General features: G+C 31.8%; 1 protein-coding gene across 3 annotated transcripts in view; it reads right to left on the bottom strand.

Annotated features, from left to right (window-relative positions):
• The window catches only part of LOC144840841 (diacylglycerol lipase-alpha-like), a 50,586-nt gene that overhangs the window by 9,558 nt on the left and 16,757 nt on the right, over positions 1-24,271 (bottom strand). For 2 of the 3 annotated variants that reach the window (XM_078696885.1, XM_078696894.1), the window contains exons 3-8: positions 21,131-21,229; positions 15,855-16,017; positions 11,204-11,288; positions 10,822-11,034; positions 10,514-10,638; positions 7,636-8,077 (exon numbers count right to left, since the gene is read on the bottom strand). In XM_078696885.1, the coding sequence (XP_078553011.1) occupies positions 7,636-8,077; positions 10,514-10,638; positions 10,822-11,034; positions 11,204-11,288; positions 15,855-16,017; positions 21,131-21,229 (1,127 nt within the window). The remainder of the gene's footprint in view (positions 1-7,635; positions 8,078-10,513; positions 10,639-10,821; positions 11,035-11,203; positions 11,289-15,854; positions 16,018-21,130; positions 21,230-24,271) is intronic. The other variant, XM_078696902.1, reaches the window with a different exon arrangement.

Below are 24,271 nucleotides of genomic sequence, written 5' to 3' on the forward strand. Positions count from 1 at the left end.
GGAAATATAAATTAATGTTACCCACAAAATTACAACCATTTTTATAAAGGAACCATATTTACACATATTGTATCTAATATTTGCAATACAGGTGCGGGTACAGTGAATGTTTTCCAATTTTAATGGATTATTTCCCTTTGTGCTGTGACCTTTAAATGCAAAATAAAGGCTTACCACATTAAGCATGCAAAAACTAATACAACAAACAACCAGCTTACCACGTTATACGCCTACCTTAGCTTTAATGGCGGGTGTCGCACCAGGCTTTCTGGAGCAACTGACGGCGTGGCTATGCGTCGATACACTAGACTACTCAGAGGCAGCAGAGAGGCAAGCAGAACAGTTGGCGTGAGCATAAAATATAACAGTGGGTGTAGTAGATAAATTGCTAAATAAATTTCTTCCATGTGGGGTGGTTTGCTAAATTTAAAATCGTGCTTTTAAAAAGTCATGCATCATGTTAGTAAGTAAGCAAATCATAAAAATACTAAACCAATCCTGCCAGATATTACCAACAAAAATCATCCTTAAATTTGATCATTATCAATATAAATAGAAATATCCAATTTGATGGAGAAAAAAAATATCCAATTTGATGGAGGAAAAAATATCTAATTTGATGGAGAAAAAAAATATCCAATTTGAATACTTTGTAACTGTTTTGTTTCTTATTTCTTTTTATTGTATTTTTAAGCATAAATATTGTTTTGACAAACATTGACAAGCCTGGCAAGATTGGTAACATCAAGACTTGTTAGTGCAACTGTTCTAATTAAACAGATAGCAAACAAAGCAACAATAATTGAGTTAAACTAAATTAACTGTGCCCAAAATAAATGTTGACAATTTTTGTACCAAATTTGAAATAGTAAAGATGAAAGCTAATCTGAAATCTTCAAAATTAGCTAATTGGCAAATTATTAAAGTTTTAAATTTATCCATTTATCCCCATTTATGCATTCTCTTTCAGAATTTTGTATCGAATTTGCTGAAAATTTTCTCTCAAGACTACAGATCATATGCTGTTCTACCATAAAATGATATTATCAGTACATATGAGATTTAATGAGTGAGACAAGGCACTGAAGCGAATTACACACAGATATTTCAAATCGTGATGACAAATCCAGCCTCTGTTCTAATAGCCTTATCAACAGATATAATTTAAGGAAAAACAGCCATAAATTTGGTCTCTAAAAGTGTCTGTAGCACTTAACTCATGACATTTTAAATTAGCTGATAGGTAGGCACTGCTACTATTATATCTTTCAAATATTTGTGTTAACGATTGCCAAAGGAATTAACTCCTGTTTCTGCTCCAGGTAATGTCTACATTTTTTTAAGGTCAGCTTGTTCAAGTTATTATGTTAATTTTTGTTAGTAAAATTATATTAGTTTTCAAAAACTCGCAAGTAAGCAAATTTCAAATACGTAAAATACATAAAATGACCATGGAACAAAAACAGAAAAAATATAAAAGATGATGAAAATGAAATAAAAGTTGCTCGGTAATCTGAATTATACTTATGTATATTACTTTTTGTAATACAGTGTGACATATGTACCACATGTAATGCCTGTATCATGGCCATAAGCTAAATATAACCATAACATCCATTGGCGCTGCAACAATGATAGCTTGATTGCCTAACCTAACAAAAAAAGTCTCCTAATTGCACATTTACAACTCTGATATTGATCACTAATAACGTCAACTAGCAAACTGAGCATGATGTCAACTAGATCTACCAAACAAAAAAAGGTAAAAGAAAGATCTAACGATAATGGAGGTAAGAATGAGCTAGGCCCAGACCCACTAACGGATGACCCGGAACAAGCCATGCCAGCAGCGGAGGCGAAGCCGGTATCACCGCTAGGTCTCGGAGTCGGACCCCTTCATGACCTTCTAGCCGACGATCCTCAATTAATTTCAATTGTGGCAACAAGCATTAGCAATCACATATTATCGTCACCTGAACTCTTTCAGAAAATAATTAAAGCTGTATGTGATAGTAAAACGCTAATCGCTGAAATCAGCAAATCTATAGTTGACCAGGTTACTGACAGTGTTTATGACAGCGTTGCCATGGACAACGGTGTAACGGCGGCAAACATTTCTAGTCTTCGCGAACAGAATGACACTTTATTAGCTGAAAACAGAGCAATGGGGGATAAACTCGATGAATTAGAACAGTATAGCAGACGTAACTGTCTACTATTACATGGTGTTCCTGAGTCTTTTAAGGAAAATACAGATACACTGGCACTTGACGTAATAACAACAAGGATCTCAGAAGGGGTTGAACTTTGTGATATTGATCGCACACATCGTTTAGGCAGAAAGAAACTAAATCCTGGCACCGATGTATCTAAATCCAAACCAAGACCTATCATTATCAAATTTACCTCATACCGCACTCGCTCTGATGTTTTTCGCAATAAACGACAACTAAAAAAATCTGGTTACTCAATTACTGAGAACCTAACATCGAGACGCTTAAATCTGTTACATCTAGCAACACGTAATGAATCGGTTGAAGCTGCATGGTCCACAGATGGAAGAGTACACTGTCTGCTAAAGAACAAGAAAAAGATCGTCATCAGATCAGATTCTGACCTCAACCATCTTTGAGTCTCCGCCCAAATCAGGAATGATCAACAAACAGCTAAGTACTCCTTACTTAACACAAACTCATAACTGAAAACAACATTCATAAAAGACGCTCTTCTTTTTCCTTCATATTATTCATCATTTTAATTTCATTTATCAATCATTATTTTGATTATCATAATTATTACTTCTATTTTCATCATTAACTTTTGTTTGACAATGTTTTTATTATTAAACTGGTGAGAGTGGCTGGATCACGAATGAGAGGCATGAAGAAGATGAAGCGGACAGAAGAGAAGAGGAAGTGGTCAGCCAGGGAAACAATGCCAAGCATCAAGATAGCCTATATACTTTTTGAATGGAAAATAATAACAATTTAACACTTTAAACATAAATACACATCTCCAGCATTTTCAATTTTAATTATTTTTAATTTTTTTTGTTGTTTTCATTCATCATATCATATTTTTTATCAATATCAGTTAACTTAATTTTAACCAAATGTTAAATTGCAATTTTGATTCTTTTTTTTTTTTCTCTTTTTTAAGTACGTTAAGTCGTAGTTTTTTGTTTTTGTAACACATATATTTTTTTTTTTTTTTGGTATGTACTATGCAAATGATATAGACTCTAGCACCTCGGAACATGACCGACTAACCAACCTAATTTTTTCACCCTTTTTAAATGATTCTGACAATTTTACTACTAATATTGATCCTGATACACATTTTTTCTCTAACGACCAAAACTTATCTCAATACTACTACCCCAACTCATTCCCGAATACTAAATCTGACTGCTTTTCTACAATTCATTTTAACTCTAGAAGTATCCTTAAAAACATTGATCAAATTAAACAACTCTTAGAATCAACAAAGCATCAATTTGATGTCATTGGTGTAAGTGAAACCTGGCTTAAATATGATAACCCTCTTGTACAGCTCCCTAATTACCATTTTACTGCAAATCACAGAGACCATAAAGTCGGTGGTGGCGTTGCCATGTATATTCGTGATAGCCTTCAGTATTCCACAAGAAATGACTTGACTCTACACCCCTCTACATGCGAATCAATTTTTATCGAAATTACCAGACCAAATTTAAAAAACATCGTTATTGGAACAGTTTATAGGCCCCCCTCTTTTGACCCAAACACATTTTCAGATGAATTAGATTCTGTTCTTTCCACATTATCCAAAGAAAACAAGATTGTGTATATCCTTGGCGATTTCAATATTGACATTCTCAAATATGAATTTGATAATGAAGCCCGCCATTTTATAAATTCACTGTTTAGTAACCATTACCTTCCATGTATTCACAAGCCATCCCGTATATCTAAAACCACTGCTACTCTGCTTGACAACATTTTTACAAATCAGTTCGATCATCACAACATAAGTGGTTTACTGTATTGTGATATCTCTGATCATCTTCCTGTTTTCAATATTTCTTTTATTAATAATATTCCAACTGGCTCAGATGGGGAAGAAATTCATGAGTTCAGAAAAATAAACTATACATCCCTGGAAAACTTTCGCATTGATGTGGCTTCACAACAATGGCTTGAAGTTATAAATACTGACGATCCCAACACTGCATATAACAATTTTGACAATAAATTAAAATCACTTTATAATAAACACTTTCCCCTCCAAAAATCAAAAAAAAAAAAAAATAAAATAAAATCCTGGATGACTAATGGATTGCTAAATTCAGTTAAATATAAACAGAAACTTTATTCTAAATTCCTCCACTGTCCTTCTGTCGCCAATGAAAAAACATACAAAAAATTTCGCAATAAACTAAATACTTTGGTCAAACTGGCTAAAAAATCACATTACAAGGACACTTTCATTAAACATAAAAATAATATCAAGGCAACCTGGAAAACCATCAATTCACTACTCAAAAACCCCAATAATCGAAACTCTGATATCTCTATCAACTGTAACGGTGAACTGACTAAAGATCCCAATACAATATGTAATGCTTTTAACAAATACTTTGTAGAAATCGGTCCCTCCCTTGCTAACAAAATTCCCAATGTCAACAACTCATTTAAAGACTTTCTGCCAAATCCAACTCATAATTCTTTATTTCTTAATCCAGTTGATGAGACGGAAGTTATAAAAATTATCACATCCTTTGAAACAAACAAATCCCCTGGCATTGACGATTTTAAAACTAAACCCATTAAATATGTCGCCAATTTGATCTCTTTCCCTTTATCCCATATTTTTAATCTTGTTTTAACTAATGGTGTGTTCCCAGACAGGATGAAGATAGCGCGCGTTACTCCTATTTATAAGTCCGGAAACAAATCTGATCTCTCCAACTATCGTCCTATCTCAATTCTTTCAATTTTCTCGAAAGCCTTGGAGAGAGTGATTTATGAACGTACGTCCTCATTCATAAATAAATACAACATTCTCTACAAAAAACAATTTGGATTTAGAAAAAGCCACAATACTGCATCCGCTCTAATCGACCTAACTAATAAAATTGTTGATGGTTTCGAAGACCGTCACCTCACATTAGGAATTTTTATAGACCTCTCCAAGGCTTTCGATACAATTGATCACAATATACTCTTATTCAAATTATCTCACTATGGAATCCGTGGCCCTGCTTTAAATCTCTTCAAAAGTTACCTCTCTAATCGTGTCCAATGCACAAAATTCTCCAATTCAATCTCTAATTTCAATCATGTAACTTGTGGTGTTCCCCAAGGCTCCTTACTCGGTCCCCTTTTATTTATTCTGTACATTAACGATATCTATCTTTCTTCCCCATTACTTGATTTTTACCTATACGCTGACGACACAACTGTCACTTATTCTCACCCTGAAATCCAAACTCTGTTTAATACTACCAACTCCCACCTAGAGATGTTGTCCCAATACTTTGCTGCTAATAAACTTTCTATAAACCATAAAAAATGTAACTTCATCCTGTTTGGGACCCCCCAGAAGTTAAAAAATGTTGACCCATCACTATACAATATTACCATTGAAAATATAAACATCCCCTCTGTTCAATCAGCAAAATTCTTAGGTGTCCATCTTGACTCTGGCCTGACGTGGAAAACACACATTAGTGTAACTGAAAACAAAATTTCCAAAAGCCTTGGTATTATTTTTCGTTTGTCTTCATATTTACCCCCTAATATCCTACGCATCCTGTATTGCTCTATGATTCTTCCCTATTTGAGTTATTGTAATATTGTTTGGTGCAACACATACCCTACAAACCTTAATAAATTGCATACCCTCCAAAAGAAGGCTATCAGAATTATATCTGGCGCGCCTCCGCTTTCCCATTCCTCTCATTTATTTTCAAATCTTAATCTCATCAAACTTAATGATATCAACTTAATTCAACAAACCATTTTTGTCTACTCTGCCTTAAACAACATCCTTCCTCACCATCTTTGTTATATATTTACTTCCAATTCCTTCTATCATTCCCATCACACACGTACTAAAAATAAATTATCTATACCCTCCCATAGAACAAATTTTTTCCAACATAACATTCGATACTCTGGACCCACCCTATGGAACAACCTACCACCCTCCATTTTAAAATCTGCTTCCCCTAAGATACTTCTCTCAAAATTAAAAAAATACACCTTTTCTACTTATTAAATATTTATTAATCGGTCATGTCTCGATCTGCAGTACCAACAGATTTTTTTTTTTTTTTCTGTTATTCATATTTTAGATTATGAAATTTATTATGATTTTCTTCAATGCATTTCTTTTCTTTTTTATTTGTGTTAAGGCTCGCCCAACACAAGATGTTACAAACATCTTTCTGGGCTTTTGCCTTCATTTTCTGATACACTTTTATAAGTCTGTACAATCCTGTTTCTTGTTTTCCTACTGTATGTATTCAGATTTTGTAAATAAATGTCTATTGAAACATATGCAAAAGGTGCCACATGTGATACATATGTGATGCTATATTACAGAATTTTCCTATGATACTGGACAAATGATGGCATATGTGGAGATACAGTACAATGAATAAATGTGTAATGAATAGAAGGCGATCAATAGAGTGTGGAATATGGGTCTTCTTAGTGGATAATATTCCTATTGGTCAAAATGCCATAACATTGTTGTCCATTGCCTATTATGACGTCAACTTCCCATTATGCCGTCTACTTATTTAACTGCTCACTAATTATTTTTCATCCAAAATTATTTATGACACACTTTGATTAAAAAAATTAAATATTTTCAAACTTTAAGAACAAAACTGTATTGAAAAAAATGGTGAATAAGAATATGAATAATATACAGTAAGATATTCTGTGACAATAACACATAATGACAAAGTTGAGATGACAAATAATAACACTCAATTAATAACATTAAATTGTCACATTACAAAGTATCAACATTAATAAGAAAAATATCACAAATTTAGAACAATTCCACAAACAAGTCTCCTATGTCAAACCCACAGCAATTCCAGAGAGAATGAATATTAATTTTTAGAATTGATATCAATTTGTACGGTAAATGGTTTCTAAAATTTACTTAATTGAATTCATTAATATGTTAATTACTTTATTAATAATTCAGAAGAATGGATGAAGATTGTGAAAAAAATTATTACTTTTAATGATAATGAAATTTGTTATTGGAAAAGAGTGGTTAAATCTGTTTAGGCCTATGCCTACTACTTGCTCCTGATTATGCCAAATAAATATTATCAATATTAATAGAAAATCTTGACTAAATAACAATTTTGTATTAATATTTTAATAATAATAAAGATAACTATTTTAATTTTAATTCTATCATCAATTAATCACCATGACTGCTCATAATTATTTTACGTTTTTTATGTTGATTTTTTATAAAAAAATGAATTGTGACTCGATTTGTATATATATTTGAATACAAAATGGATCACAAGAATTGCTGTGGGTTGATGCTTTCAAACTAACATGAGTAGTAAAAGTCTACAGGTTGCGGGTTATATTAGGGAATTATAAGAAAAGCGCATACCGTGTCATTGTTAGATGTTTTAAAACAAAACAAACAGCAAGACTCTTTTCCATCGGTCTCTAGATCCATGCAACGTTCATCCATAACCTCTTGGAAAGACATACTCGTTTCTAAACACATAACCGGCGGGAATTCATCGGCCTCACTGTCGGCACTGAGGGCCGGCGTTGCGCCATTCTGTTCGGTGTTCTGCTGCCCTCTGTTGTTAACACTACCGACTAATCGCAAGCCTTCCATATCCATGCTTAACTCACCGACTGAGCCAGCATGGATTGTAGGAGGGCGGGTTTTACTAACCGCGGAGTGAAACGTGGTGTAGATGATGTTGGCGTCGTCAAGACCGCTGATCTTCTTGAGGGCGGCGTAATTGCAATGGCAACAGTTGTCATCGTCTAGCGTCACCGGTTTCTTCTGTTTCAGACATGGGAAACAACAGCAACAGCTGTGGACGTGACAAGTCATAACAAACGTGTTATCATCAATAGGAAGTAACATAATCATAAAACAATTTATTTGAAAGTATTCAATATAAGACTATCAAATTGTCAAGTGAAACATGATGATACATCATATTCTCATATTGTATAATAATTACTACTGGTTTTCTATTTAATTTTGTCAATTGACTTTAAATTAAGATATTCTTTTCACATTGCACTCAATAGTGTATATGATTAAACGCATATTTAGTTATCCGCTTGGTATACCAAGCGGATAACTCCTTGTAATTGTATGAGATCAATATTTTTTTTCTGTATTATTCTTCTTTCCTTCCTTCCTTTTTGTGAGTCGTGTTCCTCTAAAATGTGTAAACATAACATTTCATAACTTTGACAACATATGGGCATTTACGTGAAGTTGTGCACCTCCTATTTTTGAATGACGTCATAGTTGCGCAACGTGACTTATGCGCAATTTTATGAATTTCAATGATTGATCATAGATTAAAAACCAAAAGTCATTTAGTATTGACACTTTGACAAAATTTAAGTCATATCAGGGGCAAACTTTCTACGGATTAAAAATGGCATGTTTGACAAGAAGTTACGCGCGCACGCGCATTTAAAATTTCAAAATGCGCAAAATTAATTTCTAATCAACTTTTTACGCGTTTCTTGTCATTTTGAGCATGTCAAAAATTCCCACGGGCGCGCAATTTTTTATGCGCGCGGTCCGCACATAGCGTTAAAAACATATTTTTTTCTCTTGAATTATATTTTTCAAGCCTTTCCCAGTGATTTTGAAAACAATTTAGACCTTTTCCAGTTTAAATAACGCCATACGAACACGTTGAATTAGACAATTCGTGCGCGTTTTTTATGAAAAAGCTTAAAAAATCGTCAAAATTATGTCTTTTTTTAAACAGTCATAGTTTCTAAAGTAAACCGTTAACCGTTTATTTTTATTACAAAATCTAGAAGTTGATGAGTTGTAGATATCGGATCATGCATCGATAAGGCTAAAAAAACATTGTGACGTCATCGTATGGCCACACGAATGTAAAATATAGGATTTTTGTCTCTTTCGTTATTGCTCATCACATTCAATGGAGCGCATCGCGCTTATCTGTATTCCTTTTTCTCCTACATTTATATATTGTGTAGGTCAATCAACTTTCTTTAGCATGAGATAAAAATATTTTAATTTTTATGACGTCATCATGCCTAAAAATTTTAATTACGTGGGTCATTAATTTCATCTTTACAGTAAATTTTAATCTGTAATAGCTCGTAAGAATAAAATGTGATAATCACGATTAAAACGTTTTCTGGAAGCTATTGGATTGTAGATACGAATTCATGTAAACATTTTGCCAATCGGATGTTGTGACGTCATCATATGGCCAGTTGAATAAAAAAAGTCGTATTTTCATATTTTGCGTAATAGTTCATCACATTTAAAAGTGTGCGCATCTATATTTTACGTATTCAAATTTCTTCTACACGTTAATATGTTGTTCCTGAGATAATTTCCTTCTGAAATTGCTATCTAAGTGTTTCATTTTGATACCGTCGCCATGTTAAAAATTGGAATAAATGGCGGGTCCCGTAATTTCACCTATTCTACACTGTATGTAATATGTACAGCTTATACTGTTTGCATGTATATACTATATGACACAAAATTCAGCACTAACAGCATGTCATATTCTTCAGTTCTTGTCATAATGCCATAATCTTTATCTGTGTGCAATATTCCAACGTATGATGTGCACGTGGCGTTTGTCGTGGTGCGGATAACTAACTCGTCAAAGTGACGAGTTTCATGTCTAGTTATTGTTAAATTCAGTCAACCCTCCCAATACCGGACTGGACTTTTCTTGAAGTCCAAACAGTACCAAATTCATTTTTACCATTAAAAACACATTTCGAATACCGGACTTTCCAGAAAACTAGACATATTTGGCCAGCCAGAAGGTGTCCGGTATTGGGAGAGTTGACTGTACTGAATTTATAGAAGTGTGTACACATAAAATATTTCAGAGTTCTGAACTAAACACATGTTACAACCAAATTTGAAATGAAAACACCAATCTGCCAGTAGAATATAATAATTTATGTGCTGTTAAAACATTTTCATTGAAATGTCCAAACTCAAATGTTTACATTCCATGTATATTTAGAATCAAAACTAATAAAATCCATAATTTATACATTAATATTAATTATTTAAGCATATATATTATACATAATTATTTTATGAATCCGAAGACAAATTACTGGAAAACATAATGTAGATTTTCACTGTTCAGTCATTCTTTCTCCTGAATTTGTTATTGCATTAACAAATTGATATTATTGGCTGTCGGAATGATTGAAATATGGATTTATCTACAAATGTTTTAATTACTTTTTTTCATAAATATTTCATAACATACCGACATCCTTGACACAACTGACAGAAACCAGTTGTTGGGTTCAGCAAGGCGTAAACGGGCCAGCCGTAAGCCGCTGTGGCGTATTTCATATAGTATTTGGCATCTGTAAATAATTGTTTTTCTTCCTATAAAAATAGAAAAGGAAAATAATATACTAAAGAAATACAATATATGAATTTAGTAATTTATACAATTACATATTTTACTGAACTGTTTGTTTACTGCATATGGAGTTTAGTGTAGATTCTCTTGGTTAGTATTTATTGGTGACCGACATAAAATATTATAATTTTGTAATATTAACATACAGCATTTTCTAAATCCAGGAAGCGTGTTTGAGGCATTATGGGAATTCCAGAAAGGAACTTCATAACGTGCCATCGTGGATTTGCAATAATTGCATTGCGCTTTCTTTTTTGCTCCTCACGAAGAAGCAATAAACCGGCAAATACATCCGATGGTACAATATCTAGGTCACGGAAGAACTCGGAAAATAACTCAGCTACTTCTGCAAATGCATTCTGCAAGAAAAAAATTATTATTATTTTATTATAAATCATTATAAATCATGTCGTATGTAATATTTGCCTGCCAATTAATGTAGATATATTGCCATGTATTATGATAGTAATTATTTTGGGTATACCTAATCACTTTAATTTATACCACAAAACTATTTAATTTAAATACCTCTTGTGTGTCCCTGACACCAGCACAGCAACACAATAATCGACATCTATTGTTCCAGTTACGTTCATATAATTCTTGAGTTTTTCTGTTGAGATAAAAGAAAACAAAAATATTTTATGTAACTGTATCACAATGTATTATTGTTTTATTACTATATAAATCATCATTCTTTTTAAAAAGTTAATCAGTGTCTTTTAATAATCTTTTATTTTCGGTAGAATCTCTAGTTCTGGAAAAAAAATGTCCTTTAATTGCAACCATTTACGTCATACTGCAAGCAATCGTCATGCCGATTATTAAATTAATACCAATAAGCATACAGTACTTAGTACATCTCTAATTGGAATAATATATTTCCACTAAAATGGTGAACACTCTTAATTGTAACTGTCTCCAGGGCCTTGGTGAAACATCGTATTTAATTAATATGGCGACTTCTTATAATAATTGGCAACTTGTACAAACTATTTTTCTTAACCACTGAAATTAACTCTAAGTCTGAACATTAAGGGGACACCTTTGCGCCATAACAAAATGTCACCTTAATAGGGATTGACTATAGTATTAAAATATTTATTTTCTTATAACTCGTTTCACATTTAATAGAGGTTTCCCAAAAATTGTTGGTAAGGCAAAGGGTGGGTAAGCAAACCGATTAAAAATTATCATTCAAATTAAAAATGCATCTGTTGTATTAATAACATTAAAGATGTATTGTCCCCCTGAAAAAATAATTCTTAATTTTTTTTGTTGAATATGCCATTTTAACGTCACCTAATAGTTATTCAATACAGTCAACTCCAATTTGATAAATTTGTCCCAATATTTTGCAGCTAATAAACTTTCTCTTAATCATAAAAAATGTAGCTTCATCCTCTTTGGGACCCCACAACTATTAAAATCTATTGACTTATCAGCCAACAGAATTACCATTGACAACCATGATATACCTTGTGTTCAATCAGCTAAGTTTTTAGGTGTAGTTATGGACAGCAATCTAACATGGAAAAATCATATTAAAGAAGTAGAGAATAAAACTTCCAAAAGCGTTGGTATCATTTCTAGGTTATCCTCATTTGTACCCCTTAATATTCTTCGAACCCTTTACTGCTCCCTCATTCTTCCCTATTTGAGCTACTGTAACATTGTCTGGGCCAATACTTACGTATCCAACCTCAGTAAACTGCAAATTATACAAAAGAAGGCTATCAGGATTATATCTGGCGCTCCACCGCGGTCCCATTCTTCCCATTTATTTTCCAAACTTAATCTCCTCAAACTCATTGATATAAACATAATGCAACAAGGCAAATTTGTATTCTCCGCCCTGCATTCCACTTCTCCAAATCATTTAAACAATATGTTTATTCCGAATTTTTCTATTCACAATTACCCTACACGTTCTAGAACTAATATACACATACCTATCCACAACACCAATTATTTTCAAAACAGTATTAGATACTCCGGTCCATCAATGATGAACAGTTTACCACCCCCAATTACAAATGCTGTTTCAATTTCTTTATTTTCCAAAAAATTAAAACAACACCTAATGTTAAAGTATTAAAAAGACAACAATCGAATGTCGCAATTTGATTTATGCTGCTGAACATTGATCTACTGTGGTTTTTGAGTTTTATTTTCTGATTCTACAATTTGATTGATCTATTTTTTATCAATTTATTTATTTATTTATTTATTTATTTTATTTATTTTTTTTAAATTAATTAATTAATTTATTTATTTTTTATTTTTCCTTTTCTGTGCGTTTTTTTGTCTTGTTTGTTTCTCTTTATTTCCACTCTTATTCAATTATCCATTTTATTTGCATAGGCATACCCAGCACAAGATTTCCTCATCTTCTCGGGATTATGCCTTCCTCCATAGCCAATTTTCTTAAATTCACTTTTCTGTTGTTTTATCCAACAAACATCTATTTCATTTTTTATATTCCTTACCATTTTTGTTTATTATTTTGTACTGTATTGCTATGGAGGAAAATAAATGTCTTTTGAAATGAAATGAAATGAAATGAAATTCACTTTGACCAAAAATTGGATGGGCAAAAAATGTATTTACATAATAAATGCTGCTGCCAGCCAATGTGTTTTTGGTTGAATTCAACCCTTTATTTTGTCATTTTATAAGTGAAAACAATTTTTTCTGTTTTTTTTTCTACAGAAGTGATTACCTTTATTTAAACTACAAAATAATCTATTATAATAATAATAACATTTTATTTTAAAACGGAGGCTCGTTCACAACAAAATGTGTTCTTCCACGACGCCGTGTTTGATTTTATTGATCTTTATTTTTTATGTTTTTGGGGACAATACATCTTTAAATAGATGCTGCAACTAGCAACTACTACTGGCAAGTGTTATAAGTTCAAACAGAAATTGTAGAATAATATTATATAGGAATCATGACATGCATTATAATATGAGGCATGCTGCACGTTATAATATTCATCATCTGATATGGATGACGACTGTCAGATGGCGAAGCGATAAAATTCAACTGAATTAACAAGTCATAAACTAGAAGGTAATAAAGGTCTAACCATTGATTGAAGATGCCAGAAAAGCTTCATAATATTCCTATCATTCTCATTTTTTATATCAAATTACTTCATAAAATGAATTTTCAACTTTTAACAATATATTTTCTTATGATACTAAACTACTAACTAAACAATAAACAAAATATGAAATTGAACAAAATTTTATTTAGGAATTATCACATGTTAATTTATGATCTCCAATGATAATTTTCTCAATAAAGTTTATCGAAAAAGATGAAGATCAATGCAATTTGAATGCCCATTTTGTAGTTTTATTGAAGTTAATCACTTAACAAAAATATTTTTTTTTTATTTTTCAGGGGGACAATATATTTTTAAGAAGTAAGATATGCTTAAATTACTAATAACAATGTACTCAGATGGTACTTTTTTTTCTCTGCGTGTGTTACTGCGTCGGCCCTGTCTTTGTTTTGTTTTTGATACCATGAAATAAAAAAATAAAAAAATAACAAATATTGAAAAAGAATACTAAATTATAATGTAAACTGAAGCTTGAAATATACTGTACATGTATAGTGATGCAAATTGAATCATTCAGGGATCGCTCGATATGACCAATGTGTATATTTTGTTTAACACATATCACCGTGGATGTATCCAACAACATTGCATTAAAGGCCTTATTGAAAATAGGGCAAAGCGGAAGACCATGAATATATTGTATCTTCTAGACGAATACATCGCAAGGCCACCCCCGCCTCTGTCACCATCATCAAAAAGAAGCAACGCCCATAGGAGTCATATGGCTCACCATGTAACTTTATAGTGACTAAAATCAATACATATTTCCACATGAACTCATCTTAATTTGTCACTTGAGCGTATCAAAATATTGCAGTTTGATTCCAAATGAACGAATATGTAAACATTCGAGATTAGAAAATTGAATGAAAATCTTTTAACATCACATTCCAAAACATGAATCATTATTTAATCTTGATAATATAAAATTGAATTCTTTTAAAATATAAACAAATATTTAAAATATACAAAGTACTCAATATACAGGAGAAAAAAATAATCAAAAAAATTATTTAGGGCTGTCCTACATACAGCTAGCAAGCAAATTCTATCTAGAAGGTTAGACCTGACATAATCTTATTATCATTCATTCCCTTTGGTCCATATTGTTTTACACTCACACTTTCCCCTTTTTGTATTTCAAAAAGAATCCCCTTCTATGTCACATAAATAACTTTAGCCTCACCAAACATACTATACCTAGAAAATAACTTAATCTTTTCATACGGAATTTAACGACTATACCATCTACAGTATTTTGTTTGTAATTAACACATCTAGTGTAGGTCAACTATTTTTAAAATTAGTAATCTAAATTTATGTGTTTGTTCCACTCAATACATCAAGTGAAAAGGTGAATCCTATAAAGATTTAAAAAGTTGCCTGTGTTCTTAATCAGAGACAAACCTCATGTAAAATCTGGACAATAGGATGAGAGCCAGTTGTATTGTTAATGGTTAACAATAGGATGAAATAGTAGGTGGCCTACTATAATACAGCATGAAAGAGTGTCAGGGAAGTAGAGTATTAGGAGATTATAGTTCAAGAGTTTAAAAAATAGGACAGCAAAGCTTACATGTTAATGAGGGAGATTTTCGATAAAAATAATTAATATCAGGGCTCATGTTTGACCCATTTACTTGTTTTAGGAAGGCAGCCTGACCTAATTATCTCAACATAGCATTATCTGTCCTGTATCATAGGCAAATTCTGTAATACAGTGTCACACAGGTTAGGTTAGGCTATGATACATGTGTCACATCTGATACATGTGTCACATCTGATACATGTGACACTATACAGAATTTGCCTATAATAATACTGGACAAATTATAGATACTGTACCGAGAATCGGCTAAGAGTGGACCTGACACAACTTAAAATTATACAGAAATTTCTAAAATTATAAAAAATAATAATTTAATAAAGATAGGCCCTACAGTATTGTTAAAAAAATATCAAAATTAATGTTTTTCTTTGTACTGTACAATAGGACCTGACAAAATGGTAAATGTTTTTGAATAAATTAAAAATACTGTATACCTCAATCGTATTTCCTGCTTCTGCAAACGACTTGACGTTCTGTGGCGCATGGTCTGTTTTTCACGGTTCTGAAGTTGTACAAAACTACGACCTGCTCGATCATAAACGCACCATATCGTAATGAGAATTATAAGCACAACTAATCCATTAAAAATCACAATTCCTGAAAAACAAAAATAAACGTGTTGCTTTAAAAACAAAGTTAGAGATAAGATGACGTTTGGAATAGATAATTTATACCAGCAATTATTGATAATCACAATGTATTATTATGATTATCAAATAATTCAGGGGACGTGGAGTTTGAAGGCCTTGAATAATAATTCTTTCTTTGTTCTTTGCAGGTAATAATAATATTTTGATATGGAACGTATAATTTGAAAATTCAAAACATAATATGTATCAGAATTAAAAGATGACTCGCCCACAACTGAGTACCTAGACATAAACTACTTACCTAGTACAGTAGAAAAAAAAATTAATAATTAAAATAAGAAATCCATGAATAGCATATTAGGTGAAAACTGCTCAGCAATCATGTGTACGTGCATGTGTGTACCGGTAAGTAAAACGACTGACTGACTGACTAACTACACAATAGTATTAAGCTAGCAGAGAATCCCTGATAACTGCACAATTCACAGCAGATAATCAATTCTTATGTACCGGTATGCAATGACTGACTGACAAACACATTTGTAAGGAATCACTGTGATTGTTCAGCTCAGAGACAATCATAAGACAATACCCAAACTGTAGTGGTTTATATGCATGGCTGGTATCAGAGATCCGCCGCCAGAATAACAATTCTTTTTCTTTTTTATTTATCAAAGGATTTATTTATCCTCTCACTGATAACGTGTGGAGATGATTTTGAAAGTAACAATAGAAATATGAGAATTCATGGCTATACGAGTTCAATATTTCTAGGCTTTGTTTGTTTTTTAAAAAGAGATGAAAGTACTTTTAGGTGTTTTTTTTTATTTGTATATCCTATTCAATACAGTTTTTTACAATATAATTTAAAAATACTTATATTATTTACTGAAACAATAGAAAAAAACAAATACGGTAGAATTCCTAATAACGGGACATGTTCAGGACACAAAACAAAGTGTCCTCTAAATAGGGGTTCGCAACAGTATGAAAACTTAATATTATCATCATTCATTTCACATGAAAGTACAGTAAATAGAATTCCCAACATACAGTAGGAGTTCTAATGTATTACTGATGATTTTAATACATCCTTTACTATGGCAATGCAATTTGTTATAACTGTATTTAATCAAATTATAATTTTTTTTTTAAATGCTAAATTAGGTTTTTTTGCTCATTTGCCAAAATACTGAAATAAACTGCTTCAGTGTTAACTAAGGAAAACTCGAACCAATAACCTCAAGATCAATAGCCTGGTGATTCTACTTCTACACCACAGAGTTGGTGAAAATGCTAAATTCTATACAGTACTTTATATTATTGATAACATTTTTATTGCTCACCTCAATGTCTCTAATTCCTCTATGACAAATGATAATGAACATACATTACAATTGTATAACAATAACATATGATTGTGATGGTCAACCCCAAAGGACTTACTCTTTATGACTCATAAAGTGATATTGATGTATAATTAGTCACACTATGGTGTTTATGTCATCAATTGATTGATTGTATTAATAACACACCTATATTTTGTAAACATTAAAATGCAATAAGCTACAATATGGATTTCCTTTTAAATAACTTTAACAGATATGTTATATACAGTATTCACAGAGTTTAATGTAAAAATATGTAGAATGAATGAGTTAAACAGTAGAATTCAAAATAATGACTTTTAAACGATTAGCAACATAGCTTTTGGATTATTTCTTAATATATAGAAAGAGAAGAAATGAGGAGAGAGGAGGATTGGAATCAATAGGTATGCCTATTCTTAAACCGATTTTGGAATGGTAAGTGCATACAAATGCTAAAGTAAATTTAAAAGATTAGTTTTTGAGATAAAGTGCTACTAGAGAAAAGGAGGTAGAACAGACAAAAATGAATGGAAAAGAAGGAAGGAAAGAAGAAGAACAGAAAAAGAGACAGAGGGAGGAAGATAATAATACATGACATGGACATATTAACTGACTGAGAAATAATAAAAATAATCGTAAGCACGAGAACAATCTTCAACTCCTACAGTATTTTAGTAAAGTCCACTGTAAAATATTCCACTCTCTATCTTTGAAAAATTTCATGCTAGACTTCCAAAATTTGATTGTACAGTATTAAGTATTGACTCCCGTATAAAATAAGATCCTTTTACTAACATTTAAAGCGCTACTTCTTAAACAACCTACTTATCACCTTGATCTTCTTCCCTCCTACACCCCTCTTGTTTGTCTTCGTTCGGCTGATCAAAACCTACTACTTGTTCCTAGAATTAACACCAAATCTTTTATGTTCTCTGCTGCTTCTCTTTGGAGATTTTTATATAAAATTTATAACTTCTATTGCTATTTTAAAAAAAGAACTTAAAACGCATCTTTTTAACATCCAATATAAGCGCCTTTGATTTTTACTTCGGTTTAGTTGATTCTGGCACTATACAAATACCTAAATTATTAAGTAACCACAACAATTTTAAAATTATAATAATGCCTACCTACCTTTAATTCTAAAATTTCCACAAAGCCACCGATTTGAAATTTTTAAAGAAAAAATCCTTCTACAGTATTTCTACTGCCTTTTGAGCAGACAACGTTAATATTGTAGTTTTGCAAGAGGCAATAAAAGCAGACGACGCTTAGCTCACAACCTATGCATGATTAACTTACAATAACAGGCAGACATAGATTATGTAGAACGCCGTAAGGTTATACGTGCATCTCCTTAAAGATCGTCACAGATTTCAATTATGATTGCTTCAATGAGCTAAAACAACCAACAATAAAATGCTTGTTTTAAAAATATCGGGAGAATTATAAAGCATGGAAAAAACATAGAGGCGTCTATAATAATAAGTTTAACAAATAAATGCAAACATAGAGGGTGCTATTTCAAAATCTTGTGGGTAAAGATCTGTAGGTAGTATTAGTGGAAATACATATTCGCCTTTAGGTAACCAAAAGGGGTCTAGAATAATAGTATAAATTTACCATCTTGTGTAATCAAGATGTTTTTTATATCCATTTATCGAGAGTATTTGTACATTTGATTAGTTTATAGTAGTTATCAATTTCATTTTCGTAGCCAAATCAAGACAGCCTAAACACATAGAGGGCAGTATAACCATTTGTTGCTAGATCACATTGGTAAAATCAGTCTTTCATTCTCAATACTGACATAACGATATTACCCAATTAGCTTTAATGGAATTTGATCTGCAAACATTAAATGTACCATGAATGTTTATGTTAAACATAGAATGTTATTAATCTGTTATAGTATTGCAAGGTGTGGCAATTACACACTAAATACTGTTGCTGTTTATAGCATTCTTATCGCATTCAACTGAAACCCTGAACATGAAATTAGAATTGTTTAACAGCAAAAATACCACAAATTGACTGTTGGAGGAAGGGAAGGGATATCATTATAACACCAGACCGACAATACTGTACGTCAGCAATGCTTGTTATTTTAGGTGTTTTCAATACAAGTAATTGTACCTGCACAATACTATTGATGATTCTAAATAGCTGAAAATCAATGATTGTAATAATGAAGCCTTTAATAAAGTAAACATCCACTTTACAAATACTATATCAGCCTTACTTATTGATCAACATGTAGTGTAATAATTAGTGCCTAATAATAACACATTCTATTCTTGGCATCTGATTGGTTAATTTAGTATCGCGTATCTATCATGCATTATTATCTCTCATTTTAACAAGTGGGTGCGGTGGGGGAGGGGGACCATTGCACAGATTTCAGAATTTTGAGGGACAACCTACAGTACTGTAGGCTTGTGATAACGCACAGTGGTAAACAAACCTATCAACGCGGAGAAATTCTGAGCACCATTTTTTTTTAATTTAACAGTCAATTCAAGGTGGAAGATCATATCACCAAACTGTACAGAATGTTGAACAAAAAATGGTTTTGGTATTTTTCCTATATTGTTCATCTCATTGTGGTAATTTAATATAATGTTGTAACTTTATTATTTGTTTTACTACATAGCAATAACATTCACTAACCGGTAGCCTAAGCCATTACAAATTCCTGGCTTAGAATGTACATAAATTAGTCATCATTACTGTACTATACACGTTTATACAGTAACACATCCATCTCTATCCAGCATATCAATCAAAATATTTAAATTAAAACCATCTCATTTATAAATCCAAACTACTATAACCAACTACAGTACTTTGACAGTTGTAGTATTATGTTGTTGTTAGTCATCAAACGTTTTAATTGCTCTATTGCAAAGTAACTGTAACTCACCCACTGTAATCACTATCTTACTCAAATGTTTATGGTCCTCAATATCCATAAAACTTAATCTGAACACTGTATTATTGTCCAGTCAGAGTAGAGGCTTGTCAAGTAATATGAATTGATTTATCACAGTAGTATTGATACAACTACTGTATTGAAAGTTGATTAGTAGAAAAGTATTTGCGTTTATGTAAACAATATGATCAAATTATGTTAATTTATTAGTTCTCTAGATAAATTTGTATTTTTTGCTAAACATGACTATTCTTCTTTAGAATGGCACTATTATTTTCTATCAGCATGGATGACCATGTTTGTCTAAGGTAGTTAGGTTGACTATATTGTACGCCTAGTTCCCCATACCGATAAAACCTCAGAATTAAAGAGTTTGAAAGTCCTTTCGGATAGAAACAAGGCATTAGACGCACGATGTACTTTGCTACAGAAGCATGCACAAACAACTGTTCCTATAGAAAACATTACATTACATGCATTGGCCGTGCCAATAGCCTAATCCTTCTTAAGCTTTGTCTACACTATCAAACTTTATGGCAGTGATATGCCGATATATGGTATGGTAGTGATATGACATCATCATGTTTTTGTCACATAAAGTTTGATAGTGTAGACAGTGGCTTTAGTGCCATGTTCGAATCGAAAATAAATAAAATTCTTCTTTTCATAATTGTTTTGCACTTTGTGGAAAAGGGCTACTGTCGTGTTTATCCAGGTAAGCAGGCACGTAATAGACTAATAGTTGGAAAAATGCTGAAGTGCTACTACAAATCAGTAATAATAATACAAGGGAGGTATACCTCCTTTATCATACTCACCTAATACTGCATTTCCGAGTACATTTCTTTCACAGTCACTGGAATTTTTATAGCACAAACTACCAACAATTATAAATCCTATTTGTAACATGAATAGAACTAAAGGAGGAAAAAAAAAAGCAAACATTAAAAATCTTAATAATTGTAATTTATTATATAACATTTACAACCATATAAATAGTTTTTTCTGCATTTTGCAGGGATGCTACAAATTGCACCTTGATTGTGCAAGGCATTTTAGGAGCCTGATTGTAAAGCATGTGATCGCTGCCGAAAACAAGGCATGAACATTGGTCAAAGTTTGGCGAGTGGGCTGAAACTGGCAGAAGACACAAGTTTGATATGTGCTTAGTACTATTGTTTGGAAGTGGTGTACAGGTATAATGATACAGTACTATACATGCATGGTGCTTATAATTATACTTTCAATGAAAGAAACCTGGTATGAAGCTAGTATTTTATTAGATCATATATGACTTATGAAACTATGTAACAATAGCATTGAATTTCATTCAACTGGTTTTGTTTTCAAAAACAGGTTGAATTGACAGTTTAATTACATTACAAATTATAATTGAGACACACGCAACAATAAATGCATTGTTTCTAAATAAACTACTGTTTGTAATAAATAATGCAGGTAAATTGCTACAGTACAATCAGGGTACATGGTAATTATATTTGATGGAGACAGATTATTCTTGGAAAATTGTATAACTTATAATAATAGTTCATTCTTATATAGCGCATATACTGTAAGCAAGCTGCACGTTATTACCCCACGATCACACGTATGGAAACATACAGTACTCCCATAATAATGCAGCTAGTAATCAGTGCAAAGTTGTGTCTTGATCTAACTGGTACCCATTTTATACACCTGGGTGGAGAGAGGCAAATGTAACTATTAAAGTATCTTGCCTAAGGATACAAGCAATGCGGCGATAGTTGAGTTCGAACCACGATCTCACAATGATAAAGTAATACAGTCCTAAATCTTGTCCTACCTGTGTCATACAAGTATACCTGACCTATATAAATGGCATGTATGTCAAATAATGATTAAAAAACTGAAAATTAAAAAGGTATGTTGAACACCACTACAGGTAACAATTTGTCTCACCTGTGTAACGACAAACAATATGCACGTGTTACAACCAATGTTTTACTTTCCAAGGAAATTGGGGATGGGAAGCAACAAAGCAGTCGACGCTTTAAAAAAAAATCAATCCAACCATCACCACCACAAAATAATATATACAAAATCAAAATACTGTAGGTGATGCAAAGTATTATGATCAATCAACTCTGATGATTGTTTACAGAGACTTGTTAACTTATAATTACATGGGTATATAGATCAAAAAGGACCGGCAGTTATTAGGCAGTTTAAAATTAGGCAATTCTTTACGATTGACTAAAACTTTCATAGGATTTAATAACATGATCAATAAGGCAGAACCAATGGGTATTACGGAGGTTACAAAGTAAAATGAGCAAGAAAAACACGAGGAAATTTGATAATTAGAGAAGGACTGCGAGCAATTAATCACATGATTAACTGACCGGTAAAGGTGAATTGGATTAGTATGGTCACATGGTCTATGAGGTATGTTCACTGTTATAATAGTGGGGACTTACCCTTTAACCTATGTTGTGCAATGTAGGTCACCGGGGATAACATTTTGTAAAGATTCATGGGTCACGTCTTTGGTATAATGTAAAACGTTTTGCTAAAATATGAATTGAATTTTTATGGCAGTCAAATACAGAAATTAAAAATAAAAATAAATGCCATTGTTTTATTTTTTAAGTCTTCTGTTTAGTCCTACACATACTGTAGTGAAAATGACAGTAAATAACACAAAATGCAATAAATATAATGCAAATTATTATAATTTTAATAATAATTTTTCACTGCAGAATAAACTGTCGAAAAACTATAGTAGAGGCCAATACACCCACATGCACTTTTCGCATGCAGTATACACACAATGTTGAACTATTTTGATATTATCTTGCAAATTGTCCTGAATGTTTAGAGTGTTTGCCATAGTGAAAGTATATTTACCAAGTTTAAACAAACCAAACAAAACCAAAATCTTTCAATTCATTTTGATTTCAAACTTCACCCACTAGGGATTCACCCTTTTATACAGCGTGTCACTTTTTCTTCGATATCTTTCCCCCGGGATTAAATAATATATTTATTTAATGATATTTTCCCACACACTAATAATAATTCACTTTACTGAATATTCAGCACAGTAAAATCTCCCACAATACAATATGATTAGGACAATTCAATTAAATTATTTTATTCCCTCAAGCACTCTGGCTCGAAAATTGTCTTGCTTGTCATGTATATAAAACATTATTAATATGATAAAATGGGTAAAATACAAACAGCACCAAGAGGTAAAATACAAACAGCACCAAGAGGTAAAATACAAAATATTCAATAGTCTTCTATAAATTGATTATTCTACTTTTTTTAAATCATTTAATCATTTTAATACACTGCATAAACAAGAAAGTAGAATTGACCTGTACTACTACTAGTGTTATAAGCTATAAATTCTGGCGACAAGTCAGTCTCCTTAGTGTGGTCATTCATACATTAATGATTAGATTTTCCTTTTTAGTTACACACATCCAATAATTCAAATAATAAGAGGTTCAATATTTGAAAGGTATACCAGATCGATGGCAACACTACTAGGTGTAAGATCTTTAAATGTGAATTCAATGTATGTGATGACACTCTTATTAATGATTGTCCAATGTTGACTTTTATTTCTTATATAAACCATGGATGAACAGTACAGTACAGATTATGTTGATAAAACGATAAAATATTTTCTTATTTTATCCAGAACCTAAATACTATATGCAGAGCAAATCAAATGTATTAAAAATACATATTGTATTTTTCCTTTTTAATTGGCTTTGTCTACTTTTCTATAGAAAGAAGAAATCTAATTTTGAAAAAACGAGAATAAACTCAAAATTAAGATTAAGAAAGAAGGTTTTCAAAGTATTCCAATTTATTTTATCTTTTAAAAAGATATGCTAACATTATAGTACTTCAAATTAAATAGAAGTTCTCTCAACTTTATTGATGATAGTATAGTATCTTTG

The sequence above is a fragment of the Antedon bifida genome, chromosome 1 (assembly GCF_963402885.1).
Source record: "Antedon bifida chromosome 1, ecAntBifi1.1, whole genome shotgun sequence".
Classification (NCBI taxonomy): Eukaryota; Metazoa; Echinodermata; class Crinoidea; order Comatulida; family Antedonidae; genus Antedon; species Antedon bifida.